The sequence below is a fragment of the Geotrypetes seraphini genome, chromosome 7 (assembly GCF_902459505.1).
Source record: "Geotrypetes seraphini chromosome 7, aGeoSer1.1, whole genome shotgun sequence".
Taxonomy (NCBI): domain Eukaryota; kingdom Metazoa; phylum Chordata; class Amphibia; order Gymnophiona; family Dermophiidae; genus Geotrypetes; species Geotrypetes seraphini.
Window position 1 is genome coordinate 70564849 of NC_047090.1, and position 16679 is coordinate 70581527.

Here is a 16679-nt window from a genome sequence, read left to right on the forward strand (position 1 = left end):
AAACACACAACCTCAGGGTGCTGAGGCTGTAGCTTTTCACCACTGTGCCACACTCTAACCCTGCACTAATTGGTTAGTGTGCAGCAATGTATCTACGCTGAATAGCACAGAGCACAGAGTACTCGGATCGCTGCTGTTCAACATATTTATAAATGACCTGGAAACGGGGATGAAGTGTGAAGTTATAAAATTTGAGGATGACACTAAACTCTGTAGCAGGGTTAGAACCGTGGAAGAATGTGAGGACCTACAAAGGGACCTGAACAAACTGGAAGAGTGGGCGAATAAATGGCAGATGAACTTCAATGTGGGGAAATGCAAGGTCATGCATATAGGAAAGAAGAATCCGATGTTCAGCTACCAAATGGGTGGATTAATACTAGAGGGAAGTAACCTTGAAAAAGACTTTGGTGTGCTGGTGGACACAACAATGAAGTCAATGGCACAATGCGCGGCAGCCTCAAAGAGAGCAAACAGAATGTTGGGTATAATTAAGAAGGGTATTACAACCAGAACGAAGGAAGTCATCATGCCACTGTATCGCGCAATGGTGCACCCGCATCTGGAATACTGTGTCCAATATTGGTCGCCGTACCTAAAGAAGGACATGGAAATGCTTGAGAGGGTTCAGAGAAGAGCGACAAAAATGATAAAAGGTATGGAAAACCTTACGCAGACAGACTGGAAAGGCTGGGGCTCTTCACCCTAGAGAAGTGGAGACTCAGAGGAGACATGATAGAGACTTACAAGATCATGAAGGGCATAGAGAAGGTGGAAAGGGACAGATTCTTCAGCTTATTGGGAACTACAAGAACCAGGGAGCACTCGGAAAAATTGAAAGGGGAAAGGTTTAGAACCAATGCTAGGAAGTTCTTCTTCACTCAGAGGGTGGTGGACACCTGGAATACGCTTCCGGAGGATGTAATAGGGCAGAATACATTAAGAGGATTCAAAGAGGTATTGGACAAGTTCCTGAAGGAAACGGGGATTGAGGGATATAGATAGAGACAGAGATAGGATGATGAAACAGTATTGAAAGGTTTTAGACAAAGGATCACTTACAGGTCATGGACCTGATGGGCCTCCGCGTGAGCGGACTGCTGGGCGCGATGGACCCCTGGTCTGACCCAGCGGAGGCAACTTCTTATGTTCTTATTTACTCTCTGGCCCCAGACCCACCCCAGCTCTAAATAATAAAGTTTATTTTTTTAGTGCGTAGATAGTGGGTGTTGATCTCAAAATTACTATGGGATGACTGAGCACTCTCTCCAGCAAGGCAATAAGCAGCCCTATCTTTGGCTCCCTTCTATGAAACCACATTAGGTTTTTTTTATCGCTGGCCGCAGTGGTATTAGCTCCATCGCTCATAGGAATTCTATGAGCATCAGAGTTTTTACTGCTGTGGCCATCGATAAAAAAAGTCTAATGTTACTTCATTAAAGTGGGAGGTTTGTCTGGTTAGCTATCTGGATGCCAGCACTGAAAGAATAGAGGAAATAAACTTTGGCTGTTTTCACACTGTTAATATCTTTTTTAAAAAACCCAAAACAAACCCTCTCTTTATTTGGTATAATACCCATACAGGGGTCCTTCTGATTGTAAGGCACTGAGGGCCTGATTCTGGAAACAGCGCCTGCTGTGGTAGGCACCTACAAAATGGGTGCCTACGGCGTGTCAATAACTGGTAGGTGCCATGTCCAGAATCGCGTCTATTTTTTGTACAGATGCCTTAAATGTAGGTCAGCGTTTTACAGGCCTACATTTAAAGCATCTGACTCGTGCCTATGTAAGCACCTAGTCACGCCTATAGATGCGTAAGGCCACTTCCAGCATAAGCCACACCAACACTTGTCTTAGGCATTCTTAGGCATGCCTAGACACCTCCGTACACGTGTGAAAGACATTGTAGGCGTCGTTCCCTGCACTGATTTTTTTTTTTTAAATGTGCGGCCCAATTGGTCCGTTAAGATGGCGGTAGAATACCTACTGCTGCCTACGATTCGGACACTATTTGAGAATCAAGCCCTGAATATCCAGGTATTTCTGCTACCTGAAAGTTAACTAGGCACTGGCCAATATTCAGACCAGTCCCCGGTTAACTGAGCACTCTCATATCTTTATGGGCTTACTTAGCCAGTTAGTTGACTGAATATCTCTGTTGCTGCTCCAACCTATCTCTGCCCCTGTGATATTGAGTGATACTAACCAGTTAAGTGCCACTGAATATAGGCAGCTGACTTACTCAGTTAGGTTCAACTGAGCAGGAGCCTCTCTTGCCCAGTTAAGCCCTTTGGAATATTGACCCCTTAGTTTCTTTGAATTATTTTAATTTAGAATAAAGGAAACTCAAGCTACCTTATTGGAGCTAAGATGATCTTCTTCAGGAGATTGTTGTGAAGATTTTTTGCTGCTGTTAGCCCCATCCATTCCACAGTGAGAGATGAAATAAGACAAAAGAAGATTCCAGCTCCAGAGAGGATGCTGAAACCAGCTACATAAAAAGTACGGCTGGGATTCACATTCTGTAATGGAAATAAAATATAGCTGTAAGAAACTATTAAAATAATATATATTTAATATTTGAGTAGTAAAAACCCAAAATCATACAATAATTCAAACATATTTACATCAATCTTGATAAACCTGCATTGGCTGCCTATTATATGGTGGATTCAGTTAATTTTTATTAACTTATTCATAAAGCTCTGAATGAAGTAATGCCTTTAAGGATTGCCTCCTCTCTTTAGAATTATATCAACCAGTACAGCAACTAAGATTGATAAATAAATTTTTTTAGATGTTCCATCATTTTGCCAAGTTCATTTTACATAGAAACAGAGAAAAAGATGGCAGACAAAGGCCATATGGCCCATTCAGTCTGCCCATCGATATCATCTGCTTTCTCTTCCTCCACCTAAGAGATCCCAGATTCCTGTCCCATGCTTTCTTCAATTCATATATATTCTTTGTCTCCACCACCTCCAACAGGACAACATTTCATGCATCCACAGAGTGGAGAAGGATCCTAATGGTTAGTACAGTTGGCTGAGAACCTGGGTTCAATTCCCACTGCAGCTCCTTGTAACCCTGGGCAAGTCAACAAAACCTCTATTGCGCCAAGTATAGAACTTAGATTGAGAGCCCACTAGGGCCAGAAAAATGTGCTTGCATATACTATATGTAAACTGCTTTGATACATTCAGAAAGGTGATGACCCTTTACCCCTTTAGATTACTTTTGAGTCTATCTCATTTCAACTTCATCTTATGCCCTTATTCCAGAGCTTTTTTTCAGTTGCAAGAGGATCACCTCCTATGCATTTAAGTTATGGAGATATTTAAATGTCTTGATCATATCTCCTCTTTCTCATCTTTCTTCCAAAGTATACATATTTTTGAAGATTCTTGAGCAAAAACATTTTCAATTTCAGGGCCTAGTCTATGGAATTCACTTCCAGTGGAGCCAAAACATATTTCCAACAATTTTGTCTTTTTTAGATGTTTAAAAGATTATCTGTTTAAATAGGCCTACTCTGATATGCATAAGATAGATTTATATACCAAGGAGGCTGTGCAGGCAAATCTATCTCATGCATATTTATTGATGATATCCTGAAAACCTTTTGGGACTAGCTGCGCCTCGAGAACTGGGTTGAGAAGCACTGTCCTAAAACATGGTAATGATCTACCTAGGGTTACCAGATTTTTGCCCCCAGCCACACCTTGTTCCACCTCCCGCCCTTCCCCATTATGTCTCCGCCCTCACATAGCCTTGTCTTTCTTCTATGGGTTGCATCTGGAGGGCCTCCGAGCATGTGTGGATGCGTGTGTCATTATCTGCACATGCTCAGAGGCCCTCCAGACGCGGCCAGAAGTCGGGGCTTTCCAAAACCCAGACAAACTACTGGGTTTTGGAAAGTCCATCCAGGCATCCAGACAGTTTTGTAAGAAGAGGACATGTCAAGGTTTTCCCAGATGTCTGGTAACCCTAGTTCTCCCATTAACTGCAAAACTATCGTTATAGCTATACATATTAAAAGGAAATGTTCCAAGTACATAGAGAACCATCAGTTTGGTGTTAACATGCATTATCACATGTTAATGCACTGGCAAATAGTATAAATTTCCATGGTTTAGGAAACAGGCCTCTTAATTAGATACTAAAATTCAGTTTTCAGCTCGCTTGGATTTCATCCAACATTTATCAAAAACTGAATTTCACAAAATCTTACAAATATTGGTAGATATGAAATTTTCTTATCTACAGCTATAGATTACGTAAGGAAGAATTAGACAGAAAGGCCCAGATTCTCTATAAGGTGACCACATCAGCGACCGCCTAAAAAGCAGCTGATCGTGTGAATCACGTGATGGTGCCGTATAGAAAAATCACACCTCCGCAAAAGATAGACACCGGAAATGTAGGCCAGGGTTTTCTGGGCCTACATTTCCGGCATCTATCTTTGCCATGAATCGCACCTACGTAGGTGCTTTAAGCTGTCTAATATCACTTCCGGTGTTAGCCACGCTCATAGTGGCATTAGGCAGCATAAAACGCCTACATAGGTGCGATCCTGGAGCTGATTTTTTTAGGCATCAGTAGGCGCCTTAAACTCAGTTAAAAACATCATTTGAATGGCGCTTTTAACTGAGGTTGGGCACCTACTGGTGTCTAAAAAATCTGCGCCAGTTAGAGAATCCGGGCCAAACTGCCTTTTTCAATTATCCCCTCCCAACTACTGCTTACCTCACTTCTCCATGTATTGTTCAAAGCATTGTTTGTGCTGCTATTTGTGAGATCTGAGGACTCTGGTGGAGTTTTATTAGTGTCATCTGTCCAAAGAGCCAACCAGTAGTCTATGGCTACAATGATAGTGTGCTTCATGAGCTGTGAGAAAATCAGGAGAAAAAGCAAGAAAAATCCTCCAGAAGTAAGGTATCTCCAACAGGTCCTCCAAGGCATTTTTGTTCTGAGTCGCATTGCTGATGACATGTTATCTTCTTCGTCTTCCTCCTCTTCCTCCTCTGTGGACCACAGACTTTATTAATTTAACTGATGTGATATCAGCTGCATAGAAAACATTACTTATAATGAAGTATTTACCTAATCATGTCATCTTTCTGCAAAGTGTGTATAGAGACAGTCTGTTTTGAAAACATTCTTGATTTGTCTTTGTTGCTATCTCTTAGCAGCAGTAAATTTTATTGAAAAATAATACTATGAATGACAATGACTAATAGCTATCCGCCTGATATCCAGTGCTATTTAGCCACCTGGGAATAGCTCCTGGCCAATTACATACTCAGTGTTAAGCTGGCTAACTACCGCTAAATATCCCAGTCATCGGCTAGCCCAGTCTCTGGCTATCTCATGCAACTTAGCCGGTCAACAAGATTCATGGGCTGAATAACTAGGTATAGCAGTCAGATACACCCAGCTAAATAGTAAATTTATCTTTGGCTGCTATGACTTAGCTGGTTAGCTGATGAATATTGATTTGGCCGGCTATGTTAAACTTGGCTGCACATAGACCAGAAATTCAATGCCAGTTGTTGTATATAGTTCTGGTATTGAATTTTCGGGTTCACTGCCGACCGCAGGAGGTAGCCAGCTGCCTTCCGTGGTCTGAAAATCAGGCCTTATAAACAACTTTTTTTTCTTTACACTATCCCCCTGTTTTACTAAGGTGTGCTAACTGATTAGCGTGCGCTAAACACTGTGCACTTTTACTTATACAGTATAATCTCGTTATAACGGACTCGCTTATCGTTTATAGTGGATGAGGTCCGCTGGTTCCAGCTGTGCACCTTTATGAACATGTAGAAAATCACTGCATATAATGAACAAACAGTTTGGTCCCCAGAGCCGCTTTTAGCTGTAGTTTTGTTCGGTTATAACGGACATGCAGGCTCCGCATTAGAGAATGGCACGGGAAAAAAATCTGACCGCGTCACCGCCCCGTCCTGGGTCCACCATCCTCTGCACCGCCCCATCACCGCCGTTTCCCTTCACCGCCCCATCACCGTCACCGCCATCCCTTTCACCGCCCCGTCACCGCCACTGCCATCCCATTCACCGCCCCGTCACCATCCCCGCAGCATCCATATAAGCCTTAGTACTGTAATATTTAGCTTATTCCTTTCTTATAAATCAAAGTTCCTGCTGCTGAACTAGAGAAAGAGATGTTCAGCTGGCAGGGCTTTGTTTATAAATTTTTATCAACACAACTAATATACTACTTTATCCTAAAGCAAAAAATAAATAAATAAATATAATTTTTTTTTCTACCTTTGTTGTCTGGTTTCTGCTTTCCACATCTTCTCATTCAATTCCTTCCATCCACTGTGTGTCTCCTCTCTGCGTCTTCCATTTGCTGTTACTGTGCCTCTCCCTTCACCCCCCCCCCAAATTGGTCTAGCACCCATCTTCTTCCCTCCGCTCCCTCATAGTCTGGCATCTGTCTTCTTCCCTTCCAGCATCTTCTCCCCACTCTGTCTTCCACATTTCCCTTCAGGGTCTGTTCCTCTCCACCCTCCTTCAAAGTCTGTTCTATTCTTTTCCACCACCACCCTTCCCTCCCTCCTTTACCATCTGTTCTTTACTACCACCCTTCAGCTCCTCTCGCGTGGCCTATCTATCTACCTTCCTCCCTCTTATTTTCATGGCACGTTACAATGTAATTTGTGCAAGCCACTGGAGCCTGCGAGCTCGGTCCCTGTCCCATCCCCACAAACCATCTCGCTTCTGTGCTCCTATTTTTCCCATTTCTAATATCTCCCCTATGTATCTGCCATTGCCCCCCCTCCCCTGTGTCCATATACCATCCCCATGGCATGTCCCCTTTATGTCTCTGTCCCTATGCCCCATGCACATAATTTCCCCTTTTTCTGTTACCTTCCTGTGTCCAGATTTCCCCTATCTTCCTCTTCCATACCGGTGTGTCTCTTGTTTTCAACCCCATCTAGCTTCTTTACCTCTTTCTTATCCCCCCCCCCTGCTTCCAGCATCTGGCTCATCTGCCTGTCCCCCCCTTTCTTTCCTGCTGTGGGTTTTTCTTTCCGTCTTCATCCCCTTGGCCCAGAATCCTTTTCCCTTTTACTCCCTCCTTTCAGTGTGAGCCGGGAACACACTGCTCCACGGGGTGGTGAATGGCCTTGTCCCTGTCCCAGCAGCGACTGCTATTTTTCTTACCCCATTTCGGCGGGTTACCCACGGCTAAACGCGGCTAGCCGCTGGTAACCGCCACCATGTCATTCTCTACTCTGCATACAAGGCGCATGGTGTGCTGGTGATATAGTTTCAAAATGCAGCCCAGAAGAAAATGGCGGAGTATTTTTCTTTCCAGTACAGTACGACATAATGGTTTAGAACATCTTTTATTGTTCTGGTTTTACAATCATTTTGTGCCATACCAATGTTTTGCTGAGTTTTGTTATTGATATTGCTGATATGGTTGTGCAGTGACTATTGTTCATTGACTGTATGTTGTTTCAAGTTGACCTAAATAAAGTTTTTTAAAAATGCAACTCTGGATATAACGGACTCTGGATACAAATGACTGTTTTTCCTGGTCCTTTGAAGTCCGTTATAACGAGATTATACTGTAATGAAGTATAATATGAACAAGTTTTAAGTACTTTACCTTGCCGCAGTTTTGTCACAAGTAAAATGGCTGAAGAACTCAATTTTCCTACTTTCTCCTACTCTTCACATGGCTCGCTGCTCAGACATTCCCCCCCCCCCTTTCTTCATTTGGGGGTTCTCAAAATTTGTCTTCAGTCTCTAGCATTAATCTTCTTCCTTCCCTCATGCAGTCCTTAAAACTTGCCTTCCTTAGCTAGCTCGCACAGTCAGTAACACAATATCCAATGGGCTATGAGGTCTCTGCCACATCCCACCCATGCGAAAACAGGATGCTACATCAGTAGAAGCAGGCCAAGACATAGAGAAGTCTCTGTAGCCCGTCAGAGGTTATCTGTCTTCACTGCTGTGGCCTCGTCGCCTGTTGGAGGTTGTGTTAGTTAACTGCTGTGGCTTCTTCCCTCGCTGGAAGCTGCCTATCTTCACCACTGAGGCCCCCTACTCTGCTGAAGGCTGTATAACTGAGGTCCCATACCCGACCAGAGGTTGCCTTTCTTCACTGCTTCAGCTGCTAGTGACAAATGGCAAGATTTAAGGACCTTTTGAGGAAAGGGGGAAGAAAAAGAAGCCAGATCTGCTGAGGAAGGAGAGACAGCGCAACTGGATCTGGGGAGAGGCAAAACAGAGAGACAGGACCCTGTTGGGATGGGGAAGTCCAACCCGGATGCAGGGGGAGGAGAAGGTGAGAGAGGTCTTTTAGTATGTTAAAAGAAATACTTCATTTATAATAGATTTTCTCACTCGGTGAAAAGCACATTATCCTATTGTTGATGCCATCTAGATACTGATTCACAAAAATTGTTCATGTCTTAGCATTCTTCTTCCATGGAATTGCATCTCTCTGTCTCCATAGCTAAAACTGGACACTTAGCTATTTGGGTGCTGGCACTAAATAGTGCCAGCACAAGTATAATAGCTTTATTTATATCCCGTCATACCTTTTCAGTTCAAGACGGTATACAGTAAAGTAGAAATACAGTGTGGATAAAGCAGGTATTGATAACTACTGATTCTATTTTAAAATCGAAACAACAGACTATTTGGGTAAACTCCAAGATACAAATAGGCGGGTTTAAGGTTGTCTGGAAGGATTGGATTAAAGCAGGTATAAGATCCTTAACGGAAGTAATTGATAATGGTAAGCTGCTTGATTTTTCACAATTGCAACATAAATATGGTCTGAATAAAAAACAAAGTTATAAGTGGTTGCAATTGAAGCAGGCTATTCAGGTGGGGTTCCCTGAATGGAAATCTTTAAATGATCATTACAGCTTAGAGTTCTTATGTTTCCAGGCAGATTTTCTGGGACACCAGGCTGCAAAGTGGTATAAAATTATATCTAATTATTTGAATAAGAAACCAAAAAATGGATTAAGAGATATTTGGAGCATTGAGATTAAGCATCAGATTAATGCATCTCAATGGCCACGTATTTGGTCTTGGAGAATTAAAGGTACGATGTCGGCATCTATTAGGCAAACATGGTTCTTTTTGTTGCATAGAGCATTCTGGACCCCTACTAGATTACAAAAATTAGATTGCTCTAAATCTAATAGATGCTGGCATTGTAAAATTGAAGTTGGAACTTTAGACCATCTTTTATTTTATTGTCCATGTATTCAGGCATTTTGGATATCAATCTGGGATCAAGTTAACCTAATGATGGAGAGTCATGTGGCATTGTCCTATGACACAGTGGTTTTTGGAATGTGCATGAGGGCTAAATGCCAAATATCTGCAGCAAACAATAAATTACTGATGATTCTTACTGGTGTGGGAATTCAGCAAATAACGACTAATTGGAAAGACTGTTCTAGACTGAATTGTAGTTTTTGGTGGAACTCAGTATGCCATATGTATAAGATGGAAAGATTTCTTGCAGTACAGAGGGGGCATTTTAAAAGGTTTCAGGAGGTGTGGAGGCCATTAATTGAATATTATAATGATTAAGGTTTATTCTTTTTCCTTAGGGGATAATTTGTAGAAATGGGGGTGGGTGGGGGGGATAGGATAATCCAATTAAATAGCGGTATATTTCAACTGATTAATGGATATAAGAAACATGGTATATATGTATGAATAGAAAAGGAAAGGGGGTAAAATTATTGGAAATATGTTGATATGAAATATTAGGGGATATATGTACTATGATGAGATATATTTGTTGTGCATTAATGTATATAATAAAATGAAAAAAGAGTTTGAGGAAGAAAGGGTGGGGGGAGGGATAGGTTAAAGTATGATTAATTGTATTAAGGAAGAGGGATGTCTAAGTATGTATATGTTTGGATAGATTATTTTATTGATATGGGAAGGGATGGGAGGTGGGTGGGGGGGAATTAAAACATGTATAATAATATTGTGTAAGAATGTCAAGTGAGTTATGCGAATTAATTGTAATAATATTGTACACTTGTTGAGAGAAATAAAAAGGAATAAAGATTAAAAAAAAAAAAAAAGCAGGTATTGATACAATTGAAGAGAACAGGGAGATTACAGCATTGGGTTAGTGGGGAGGGAGAGAAGAGGGTGGGTTGCGCAGGTAGGAGGAGGTGTGTGTTGGGATTGTAGATAGGATGGGTGGGTTTTGAAGGATCAGACAAACTTGTTGAATAAGTGGGTTTTCAGAGATTTTCTGAAGGATTGGTATGATGGAGAATTCAGGAGGAAGGCACTTAGGGTGTTCCAGATGCCTGCCTGAAAGGATAGTGTCCTATCAAGAATTTTTTTGTATCGACATGCCTTGGGAGTGGGGAATGAAAACAGAAGTGTTATGCAGGAAGGGTGCGGATAGTCCTATAGAACTTCTCCCCAGTGCTATCCACTTTTTGGTTGAGCAGTCTGTGGGGATATTCAGTTAAAAGCAAGTTAAATTATGATAGCTTTTACTACACCAACCATATATATACCATATACTAATTTCATCGGTTGGGGCAATGAAAAATATTGCAGCATCTAATATATTTTGTGTTCCTTGGCAACAATATAGCTACGATCATTTAATTCAAGACTACAAATTTGTCATGGATATCTACACACATTTGTAAATAGAATCAGTTGCAGCTATTCTCAAACTGTAACTGTTTATAATGACTAAATCCTCACAAGTGAAGTACTTAGTTATAGTTTCAACAAAATCTAATTATAGATTTACTGGTTGCATTTGACGTGAATGAAAATAAATATCTTGCTGCCGCTTGATTCTATTGTTTACACTATCATACTGCAAATTTAAGAAAAGACTGTGTACCTTCATCTTCATTCTCCATTTGGGCCTTGGCTTCTCTTGAATACATGGCTCTCCTGAGAGTTTTTCTTTCCAAAATTGTTTGGTCTGCTTCTGTATCCTATAATAATACTTTGTTGTTAACTTATTAGATCAAAAATGATTTATTTTAACTTCATGACTTCATTGTCCAAAGAAGTGATTAATTAGGTTATAAAACTACAGTGGAAATTATAGCATTTTGTTTTTTCAGTCAAATTGCTTAAGAATGCTTCAAGAAATATTAAAAGGGAAACATCTGCTGTCATTTAAAAAGATTACTTTTAAATAAATATTACAATTAAATGACCAGTGCCGATCAATGGTACATTTCAGAATATACTTCAGCTGATATTCAAAATGATTTAAGTGAGCAGGATAGGTTCCAGCCCGCTGAGATCTCATTTTGCTGCCAACTCCCTGATATTCAGTGGCATAAAAGTGGGCATTGCTGCTTGAATATTGCCTCTATGACCAAAAAAAGAGGCAGGTCAGGGGTAGTTCTTATAATTAGGTGGGTGCCAACACCCATATAACTGCTGCTTTAAAAAACCTGATCGCCATCCCCCCCTGCACCCCCCCCCCCCGAGAAAGCCTACTCCTTCCCTCTCCCTCCCAACTGCCATAATTAAGGCTCACCCTTGGAATGCTCTCCTGCCCCAACCCCCCTGCTGTCTAGGTAGATCCCCCTGGGCCGACCTGATGTCCCTGTTAGTCGGTCATACATTTCCCCCAAGCATATTCATATAAAACAACAAAAAACTCCTTTAAAGCATTTAAAACAATAGAGCTGTCCCTGAGATTCTGAGGCCCCAGTGCTCAAAAGCTTTCTGTGGCAGTAAAAGTCATTCAATCACTCTTACTGGAAGAGTCTCCTCTTACGGGAGACTGTTCCACGCATCTACCACCCTTTCTGTAAAAAAGTATTTCTTTAGATGACTCCTAAGCCTATCACCTCTTAACTTCATCCTATGCCCTCTCATTTCAGAGCTTCCTTTCAAATGAAAGAGACTTGACTCATGAGCATTTACGCCACATAGTTATTTAAACATCTATCATATCTCCCCTTTCCTCCAAAGTATACAGTACATATTGAGATCTTTAATTCTGTCCCCATACACACAATTTTAGTAGCCTTCTTCTGGATCGACTCCATCCTTTTTATATCTTTTTGAAGGTGCGGTCTCCAGAATTATACACAATATTCTAAATGAGGTCTTATAAAGGGGCATCAATACCTCCTTTGTACTACTGGCCATACCTCTCCCTATGCACCCTAGCATCCTTCTAGCTTTTGTCGTAACCTTTTCAACCTTAAGATCATCACATACAATCACACCCAAGATGATTAGTGAGTGAGAGGATCACGTGTGACACTTGATAACTGATATCACATGATTATTGAAGTCAAGCTAAATACATTTTGACTGGTTTCCTGACTATTTGAATGAATGTGGCTGCTGGATGGATGAGAAGGCCATGGAGTTTAAACCCGTTTTGGGGTGTTTTTTTGCAGTCAACAAACTTCATGATTCTGTGCTAGCATACTGAGGAGTTTCCTCATGTTTCTTCTTCAATGGTTGCAGCAAAGTGTTTGTGATGTTTTTGATTTCTGAGAGCTCTTTAAGAATTTTGACAGACTTATTTTTCCCTGTAGTGGGAGTGACTTACTAAGCTAATTGAATATAATTTTAGGGTTGAATTATTAAGGTATTACCAGTTTTTGGAGAAACTGCTTTTTTCTCTAAGTCTGTGAAGATTTTATGGCATTTCTGCTCCTTTTAACTGGTTAAAAAAAAAAAAAAAGCCAATGATAGGTTTCTGTGCTCCATGAAAGCACAGAGGGGTATAATAAAAAAAACCATCGAAGTCCCTTTTTGGCCTAAGGCGCTAGGCGCCCAAAGTCGGCAGCAGGGAAATGTCCATTCTTGAAAAAAACATTCAAAATGTGGGTTTTCCCAAGAATGGCCTACCTGTATGTTCAGGCATTTAATCGCCCAGACTGCCACTTCATCTATCTTTAAAACATATTCCTGACCAAAACCCAAACCAAGACCTTTTAGGCATAAGAGGGGCCAGTCCTTCGCCTCACAGCACGATTCTCTAACTGTCCTTTTAAGGGCAATTGAGTGAAAATACTACTGAGCTTACAGCAGCCCTCCCTCTTGTTTTTTCCTTAATTTGTTTTCTTTTACTTTGCCTCATGTAGTTCTTGCCTTTTACCCTATATTCTTGTTTGTGTTTTTAATAGTTTTAAAAAGTTTTTATAGTTAGAGTTTGGTGACGTAGTGTCACGTCAAACTTTTATTTTATTTAAAGTTTGTCCTTTGTTTTTACAAATTTGTATACCGCCTAGAAGACTGATTGGGCGGTATAAGAAATTTTAAATAAACTTGAAACTTGAACTGGTGTCTGTCATAAGTGCCAGTTAGAGAATGAGGGAACCTGTTTCCCTCTTCCCCCCCCCTCGGCGAAGACAACAGCAGGAGGAATGCCTAATCCCTCCTGACGGACACCCCCGAAGCTGCCCGCAACAATCGCCGGCAGGAGAGATGCTCAATTTCTCCTGCCGGACTGCCTCCCACCCCCTCTCGCAATCTCTCCTGCCAGACAGCCCCAAAGCAGCCCGCAACAACCCCGAATAATTGCTGGCAGGAGAGATGCCCAGTCTCTCCTGCCGGATACTCCTCACTCCCACCCACCCAAAAGTTTGCCGGCAGGAGGAATGCCCAGTCCCTCCTGCTAGACACCTCCCATCTACCCCAAAGGTAGCCCACTCGGACCCTCCCCCAAGCCCATCTCTCACAGACCCTCCAAACTTTTTTAGATGGCTAGACAGATGGGTCCTTCCTGCGTCCGGATGGCAGGCCCGCCTTCACTGGAATGGCGGGTCTGACCCTTCTCAGTGCATCTTGGGACCTTTAGTAAAAAGGTCTTTAATGTGTTTGACATTAATTTAACACTCATTAACCTATGAAATAATACAAGTTAAATCATCTAGCATACATTAAAAGGTTTTGTATTAAAATGAATGGATGAAAAGAACTGAAAACATTAAAAAATTGGGAGAAAAGTCAGATGAACCAAAGGTTCATCACTATGTTAAAATGCATGCCTTAGTAACTATTACAAATCTCGTTTCTCTGTAACAACCTTTTCTAATTCTTGATCCTGTCGATTCATGAGAGTTTTCCAGTGTTCATAGAGTTCATTATCATTGTTCTGAATGTCCTTCAATGTTCCTTCTCTCAGCACAGTTCCATCTTTCATGGCTATAATCTAAAAGAAAGCACAGATCTAGTATTAAAATATCACATGTATTTTTGGTAAAAGGACCGATTGGGAACTCTGGGACAAAGGGGCTGAGAGGGACTTTTTGGACAAAGGGACTGGGAGGGAACTTTTGGACAAAAGGGCTAAGTGGAAATCTTCAGAAAAAGGGCCCACAGATGCAACAGGAGAGCCAGGGGACCATCCAAAAAAGGGGATACTGGCTGGGGGTAGAACAGACACGCCACGGGAGGTGGAGGACCGAGTAAAGGCAAGCCAGGTGGGAGCGCCGAGCCAAGGAAAGAAAACAGCAGGGCGGGCGACAAATCAGGACCTATATTGCCTCTACACAAATGCGAGGAGCCTCAGGGCCAAAATGGGAGAGCTGGAAATTATAGCCAGTCAAAAAGCCCTGGATATAATTGGAATCACAGAAACATGGTGGGCTGATGACAATAAATGGGATGTGGTCATACCAGGGTACAAACTTTACAGGAGAGACAGAACACACAAGAAGGGTGGAGGAATAGCGCTATACATAAAGGACTCCATACCCTCAACCAAAATGGAAACAACAGTAAGGTCGGAAGGCTTGGAATCAATATGGGTTAAACTACCAGGAGGATCTGGAGCAGACATCAAATTGGGCCTATACTATCGTCCGCCTGGCCAATCGGAAGAAATCGACCGGGATCTGGAGTCGGAACTGCGGCAGGTATGCAAAACTGGAAGTGTGGTGGTGATGGGGGACTTCAACTACCCTGGGATAGACTGGAGTATCGGGCACTCAAGTTGCGAGAGAGAGACCAAATTCCTGGAAGCCACGAGGGACTGCTTCCTAGAACAGCTGGTCACGGAACCTACACGAGGAGTAGCCACTCTTGATCTAATCTTCGGTGGACTGGGGGGACCTGCAAAGGAAGTAGCAGTATTAGACCCACTGGGGAACAGCGATCACAATATGATCCAGTGCAGACTAGAACTGGGATCAACCAGGGTGAAAAGAACCACAACGACAGCGCTCAACTTCAGAAAAGGGAATTATGATGCAATGAGGAAAATGGTGGGGAAGAAACTCAACGGCAGCACAAGGGAGATAGAGTCCGTAGAAAGAGCCTGGTCCCTGCTCAAATGTACGGTGCACGAAGCACAGAACCTGTACGTCCCCAGGTTCAGAAAAGAGTGCAAGAAAAATCGAATTAAGAACCCAGCATGGATAACGGCTGCGGTAAAAAAAGCGATCAGTGACAAGAAAGCATCGTACAAAAAATGGAAACAGGACCAAACGCAGGCCAACCAAAAGGAACACAAGGAAAGCCAAAAGGAGTGCCACCGAGTGGTTAGGAGAGCAAAGAGGGAATATGAAGAGAGACTAGCGGGAGAGGCAAAAAATTTCAAATCATTCTTCAGGTACGTAAAGGGAAAGCAACCAGCGAGGGAGGAAGTGGGGCCCTTGGATGATGGGGATAGAAAGGGAGTATTGAGGGAGGAAAAAGAAATAGCGGACAAGTTAAACGACTTCTTTACATCGGTCTTCACGAGGGAGGACACATCCAACATTCCGGAACCAGAGGAAATAGAAAATGGAGATCAAGATAGCAAGCTGGTCCAATTAGAGGTGAGCCAGGAGGAGGTCCTCAGGCAGATAGACAAGCTAAAGAGCGACAAGTCGCCAGGCCCGGACGGCATTCACCCAAGGGTGCTCAAGGAATTAAGGAATGAAATAGCAGAGACACTTCAGCAAATATGCAACCTATCCCTAAAAACTGGAGAGATCCCGGAGGACTGGAAAATAGCAAATGTCACGCCCATCTTCAAGAAGGGTTCAAGGGGCGACCCGGGAAACTATAGGCCGGTAAGCCTCACATCGGTCCCGGGAAAGATGATGGAGGCGCTGATCAAGGACAGCATCTGTGACCATATCGAAAAAAATGGACAGCTAAGGTCAAGCCAGCATGGGTTCTGCAAGGGTAGGTCGTGCCTCACAAACTTATTGTACTTCTTTGAGGGGGTAAATAACCAGGTGGACAAAGGTGAACCCATAGACATAATCTACCTAGACTTCCAAAAAGCCTTCGATAAGGTACCACATGAGCGGTTGCTCAAGAAGCTATGGAATCACGGGGTGCGAGGGGAGGTCCACCGATGGATCAAAAACTGGCTGGCAGACAGGAAGCAGAGGGTTGGTGTAAAGGGCCACTACTCGGACTGGCAAGGGGTCACGAGCGGGGTTCCTCAAGGGTCAGTGCTGGGACCGCTCCTGTTTAACATATTCATTGACGACCTGGAGGCGGGAACAAAATGCGAGGTCATCAAATTCGCAGATGACACCAAACTATTCAGCAAGGTTGAAACCACGGTAGACTGCGAGAATCTCCAAAGGGATCTTACGACATTGGAAGAATGGGCGAAAAAGTGGCAAATGAGCTTCAATGTAGGGAAATGCAAGGTCATGCATATAGGGAGAAGGAACCCGATGTTCACTTACAAAATGGGGGGATCA

General features: G+C 42.6%; 1 protein-coding gene across 1 annotated transcript in view; it reads right to left on the reverse strand.

Annotated features, from left to right (window-relative positions):
- The window catches only part of ABCC9 (ATP binding cassette subfamily C member 9), a 343621-nt gene that overhangs the window by 94821 nt on the left and 232121 nt on the right, over positions 1–16679 (reverse strand). Inside the window, 4 exon segments of the mRNA XM_033952235.1 lie at positions 2356–2522; positions 4747–5024; positions 10892–10988; positions 14060–14185. Of these exon segments, the coding sequence (XP_033808126.1) occupies positions 2356–2522; positions 4747–5024; positions 10892–10988; positions 14060–14185 (668 nt within the window).